General features: G+C 31.7%; 1 protein-coding gene across 6 annotated transcripts in view; it reads left to right on the top strand.

The window, feature by feature from the left end:
* Positions 1-5,210, top strand: part of LOC115239609 (spectrin beta chain) — a 60,939-nt gene extending 55,729 nt beyond the window's left edge. For all 6 annotated transcript variants that reach the window (XM_029814214.1, XM_029814212.1, XM_029814213.1 and 3 more), the window contains 3 exons: positions 868-1,135; positions 1,233-1,415; positions 3,351-5,210. In XM_029814214.1, coding sequence (XP_029670074.1) covers positions 868-1,135; positions 1,233-1,415; positions 3,351-3,354 — 455 coding nt within the window. In that variant the 3' untranslated portion in view covers positions 3,355-5,210. The remainder of the gene's footprint in view (positions 1-867; positions 1,136-1,232; positions 1,416-3,350) is intronic.
* The last annotated feature ends 1,046 nt before the right edge of the window (positions 5,211-6,256 follow it).

Raw genomic sequence — 6,256 nt, 5'->3', positions numbered from 1 at the left:
TTTTTTTTTTTTTTTTTTTTTTTTTTTTTTTTTTTTTTTTTTTTTTTTTTTTTTACTTACACAATTTTCTCATTTTATTTTCACTCTCTTTACATGTTTAAATTTAAGACAGCCGAGACGTGAGAAAAACGGATAATCAATCTTCAACACCTAACAATAAATAATAAATCATTATTTGAAAATCGGAAATGTTGATGATATTCGATGTGATTTTTGTTTCTGATCGAATTTTGTACGCGAAATTCTAAATTGCTGCTGTCAATAATTGAATATCCAGGTAGATATTATGATCTTTCATATATATATTTGTATCCAGCATCTATATAATTGCTTTACTAATTAATCATTATTTATTTTCAGTTACTATTTAAGCATACATATATTTTTAACAATTTTTTTATCACTATAATGTGTTCAAAGAAGTCAGCTGTGATAAAATTATATGTTTTATAGCGGGAGGACATTCGAAGAGCTACATTGTATTCGTCTAACAAGTAAAGGAACGAATAATTGGGGCAAATTATTTCTGTTTCAAGTACCGTTATAAAGATATATCAATGCATGTCGGCTTGTTAATGAGTTTAAACGATAAACAAACTTTTTGAATTGAAATATAACAAGAAATTAAAACAGATTTTCGTGTGTTGTGGGTGGTCTATTCCATCAAAAGCATGTTATGATTAATCATGTCATTAATTATTTGCAGCTTTATTGTCCACCGAAAGAGCAAGGGATACATGATGTCATTTTTCTCTCTAGATAATAATTTATAAACTGGTCCCAATTTTTTTAGAAAATCCTTCTCTCAACGAACAATAAATAATGATGACTCGAATAATAAATAATGATGGATGTTATCTTTTGCAGAGCAACGAAGTCCAAGCGACGACGAATTCGAAGGACCATTACAGCGGAAGCACGAGTGGGAGAGTACGACGAAGAAGGCATCCAATCGCTCCTGGGACAAGGTGTACATGGTTGTACGCGGGCAGAACTTATGTGTATATAAAGATCAGAAGTCGTACAAAGCTTCACCTGATCAATCGTACAAAGGAGAAGCTCCCCTTGATTTACGAGGCGCGACTATTACCGTAGCGAGTGATTACACTAAGAAGAAACATGTCTTCCGAGTCAAGTCAGTATCCAACGCACTTCGATTATACTTAATTTGCATTTTACGCTTTTACTAGCGCAAATTTTATTATATTATTATTATCTGTTTTTTTTTATAGGTCGCAAAGCGGATCCGACTTCCTGTTCCAGGCCAAAGATGACGCCGAGATGAACGACTGGGTGTCCGTATTAAATCAAGCGGCGCAAGGAACATCAGGTGCAAGTACGTCCAGAGCCCACACTCTACCCGCCCCGACACAAGCCGAAACTAAGCGGCGTAGTTTCTTCACTCTCAAGAAAAAGTAAGTGTTGATTGAGAAATTTGGTTGTCATATCGTAATAATATCGTACGCGAGAATTTAAGACGATATGAATATTCGAACTGATCGGCGTAAGAATTTCAAGCTAAAAGCCAAATAAATTCTGTAAATTTCGGCAAAGTTGGCAAATAAAATATATCTACAACGTAATAATAATATTCTAAATCCACAATTGACTTTTAATAATATTGCGAAAATTTATATATTACAAATATATAAGTTATTAAGTTTTACAACATTTCAAGACATGTTATTCTTGTACATAAGGTGCCTGTTATCTTGTTATTATTTTGCTTCATCCTTTTGAACACGTCCCGATGAAGCTGATAGAGAATATTCTGTTAGCAATAAAAAAATTATACATTTTTCTCATCTTCCATTACTTTAGATTCCTCTAACGATATTCCTGACACATCTGGCATTCCATATATTTCTTTTTTAACAAGACTAACTTTTCTTCTTTCGAAAATATCTGTTTTTTTTTCCATGTTCATTATCATTCACGGGTGACGGACGATCATCTCGTAAAGCAAAGCATAATTCGAGAAGATACGCGCCCTCACTCCTTCATACGAAATCCATTCATCCTGTCGCGCATTCGATCATATTGCATTTATCATATTTTAGAAAAGCCAAAAAGTAGAAAGCGAAACCAATGAACGTATGAAACAGTACACAATTGGAACAACATTTAAAAATGCGGTGAGTCGCACATAATCCTAGATCATTCTACCGTATCGTACTATTGCACGATTAACCGATCATCATTCCAGTTGTCTTTTTTTTTTCTTCTCGTATTTAGTTTTTCGTTATGATTAGCTTCTATCTGAAGAATACGGCAGAGGAATGTTCTTCCAATTGTGAATGCGGAATGATTACGTGAATTCTTTGAAACGAGAGAATATCTGGATGTGCGTAGAGCTTTCTGTGTTTCATACATAGAGCTGACGGATCTCGCAACAAGAGCGATTGATGAATATATTATGGGAACAATATAATCCGAGATATTTTTTTATCATGTAAAAAATCGCTATAAATTTTACAGGTCAAGGTTTTTATTTACAAGTGAATGACAGATTTGCGAAACACGATTGTTCTCTACCACATCGTTTAACATTTATGTAATAAGTGCTTATTATTCGCATACATATCTATCGCTTTCATTTTGGATATTTTTTTATTATTTCGCATAAGATAGTGTGTTATGTAGATATTCGGATTATTGTGTATCATTGTCACACAAATTTTATATTGTAGCTTCCACCGCTTCTGAACATCGTCATTTATTCTTCATGCTTTTTCTGCTATCAGAATATTCCCAGGAACTTTTATCGTAGAGGTAACTGAGAACATCCGCGCATCGTCTATTTCAGACATGTATTTTATGATATGTGGCTCCTTAAAGACGGAGTAGTTGATATTTTTATGTATTAGATATAAATGACTCAATCTCTTTTATGATGCGTTGAGAGAGACTTTTATACAGTAGCACCCTTCTTGTGTAATATATTTATTCTATTTAAATGATGATAGTATATATAAATGAATAAAAAGGTGCAGTAGTTGAAATAGAGCGAGTATAACATACTTTCTTTTAAATTCTGAACGATATTTATTAGAATTATTAATATCATTATCTATCTTAATTTAATTTTTGCTAATATTAAATTTTAACAGCACATCAAATTCTAGAAAATTATAAAATGTATTTAACGTATTAAACGTATTTAAATATTTTTATGAGTTACAAGAATTTTAGCTGATTTCCTATATATATGTATGCCTTTTTTCTTATCTAATCTTGCCATTGTGCATATGAGTATTAAATTGTAAAACAAAAACAGTAATTGGAAGTGACAATTATTGGTTGTCCTAATGATGAAATAATTATCACCGTTTACATTTGCTAATTTTCAGCTAAACTGGAGCAGTGAAGTTTGGTATAAGCCGCTCGTAATGCGTCTCAGCACAACATCGCGTTTATGAAAAATGTTTCGTCGCTCTACATGGTTAAAGCAACGCTAATATAAAATTAGAAGACATGATCACACACGATGGGGTATTATGAAATGAATTGAAGGACGAATTGAATGGATCTTTGACAAAACGCCTACGTTCGACGAATGGAGATATTTAACGGTTATATATGTTGATATTTACAAGTGTAGGCTATTGAAAGTCTAATTAAATTTAGTTCTTCAATGAATTTTGGACACTTTGCAATATTGCTAGTTGAAGAACAAGCGACATTTATTGTCCCACGTTAGCGTGATCAGATTTGACACGGGATTTTATTCTATAATATACACGTAATTCGTATTTACGTGTTTTATTATCACTATCACGCATTAGAAATGCATGATCATTTTCTTGTCATTTAATGTATCAAATTATGTCTTCTTTATGATACAAAATAATTTCTATAATTCAGCAATTTTCTTAAGAAGTTATTTAACAGAGATGACAAGAGCTTAATTCATTTTTAAAAGAATGTAGATTTGAGGAAACATATATGTATATTAATCATGGGGCTTATGTCGATTTATAATTATTCTACACGATGAGCACAGATTTTTGTGACGACTTAATTTTAAATATTTTGACGCATTTTATTGCATTTTTGCGCAGGTTCTCATATTATAGAAGAGATATAATCTCTAACAACAATAAACGTGAGAACGAGAAATGATTCCAGCCGTGTTGATTGCTTAGGATATATCGCTTTCATTATCATATTATTGCACTGCAGTATTTTATTTGACTTTCTTTCCCTGCAAACGTGTCTGTTTGCGTTTGAATGACTGCCATATATTTTAAGAGCCACACTAACTTGGGACATAATATTATATAAACTAGCTTTTAATAAATTGTTAAATATGCAGCGTCCTAAGGGAAAAATCGCATTGAAGAATTATAAAGAAAATATAATAACTAACAAGAGAGTTTTCCCCTTCCCAAACTTTCCCTAAATATTCCTAAATATCATAATTCTGTAGAAAAAAAAATGGAAGGATATTTAAAAATTTATAGACTTACGCAAATGATACAGTTCGTATTAAGTGAGCGCTTACGGTAAATTATTATATAACCGTAAATTATTATATCACTGTCGCAAATCACTGTATCTCACTTGATTCCAACTTGACATTTGGCGTGATATTACACGGATCATATATTTACTCTTTTGTAATTGTTAATTTTTTTTAATATTTATCGCATTTGTCTTGTTTTTTTTTAGAGTATAAGTCCCTCTATTGCAAAGTTCTAGAACTCTTTTCGTGCTCCGAAACTTTTGGTCTAATTATTATATCTTGGAAATTATAATGGTTTTAGGAGAAAAAAATATATTTAACGGCATTTCATTTGTTTTTCAAATCAATGCGACTCGACTGATCGATCCGGCGACTATCTGTTACAACTTGCGATAGCCTCTTTAATTCCGACTTGCGTCAAACATTTGGGATATCTAAGTTCGTAATGGCGTTTTTAGCTAAGCTTATATACACAGAGATTTGTATATACGGAGCTGTACGCATATTATGTCCGCGAGAATAAATTTTAATCAAAATGATCGTTCATTCGCTTTTATAATTTTATGCATGCGCATTTAGCGAAAACATTTAAATATCAGAGTCGCATTGCTAAACAATACAACATTTGGTATGTCATAGCTATGTGTTTTATATTATAAATATATCTATAAATATATAAATACACAGAGAATGATGAGAAGAACATTAAGAAATAAAAATTATTATAATAGATGATATATATATAATATACGTCGAACTAACATGATGGCTCTTTTCGTTTTGAAACGTCCTTCCTGCGTACATTCTATCCTCGATAAGAAAATCTGAATTCGTATTATCGATGATTATGCCAGCGAAATTAGATAAAATTTTTTTAGAAAATTGAAAATATATATACATTTGATTATAGGAACGTTTTAATACGAAAAGAACTTGCATGTGTATCATTAAATATCGCTTAAATTAAACATTTGGTTGTACTTTTCGGATTGCAATTCTCGATACGTTAGAATGCAGATATGGCACAGTATTTCTCTTTAGCGAGAAAACAATTTTCCTTTATATCTAACACTATATTAAGAGTATAATTCGCTCTATTAATTCCATCTTCTCTTGGAAAACGAATCAATACTCACACTTCCTTATCACGCACGAGACACGGCAATGTAATGTGTATGCATTAATTATTTTATCTTCAAACTTCATTAAGATCAACTTGTAATTTTTTAATGTGCCTTTTTATAGCTTCGTTGAAAAATAAATGCGATATATATATATATATATGAAATGTAGTTGATGCCAATGGAAAGAAATCGTTTCGAAACGAAAACAAACATACACGAGGAACGTCTTTCTCACAAGATCTATATATTTTCCTGATTTTTTATTTATCGCGTATTTATTGTTGGCATACTTGTACGATCGGATTGTTCCGTCTAAGAGCATTTTATGCGAAGTTTAGTTTGTCAGGATATGCGATGTCCGTCCATGCGTGACAATATATAACCAGTTGTCACAAAATTGCGTTCGCGAATTAAATATCAATATTGGAAATACACGCGGGTGTAGACACACAGTGGCAACGCGTACAATTTCCGTTTGCAACGATATCGATTCGTTCATTTTGTTGCCGAAAAACAGAAAATTAAAAACCAGCGAAATAACTACACGCCCACTGTCAAAATTAAAACGAAATAAAAAAAGTACGTCCGAAAAAAAATAATTATCTCGCGTTCAAATTTCATCGCGGATTCGAAGAATACGCGTAATGTGATTTTTAGATTTTGCGAC

This window comes from Formica exsecta, unplaced genomic scaffold (genome assembly GCF_003651465.1).
Source record: "Formica exsecta isolate Colony F162 unplaced genomic scaffold, ASM365146v1 scaffold391, whole genome shotgun sequence".
In the NCBI taxonomy this organism is placed as follows: Eukaryota; Metazoa; Arthropoda; class Insecta; order Hymenoptera; family Formicidae; genus Formica; species Formica exsecta.
This window is presented reverse-complemented; position numbering and strand designations above follow the sequence as displayed.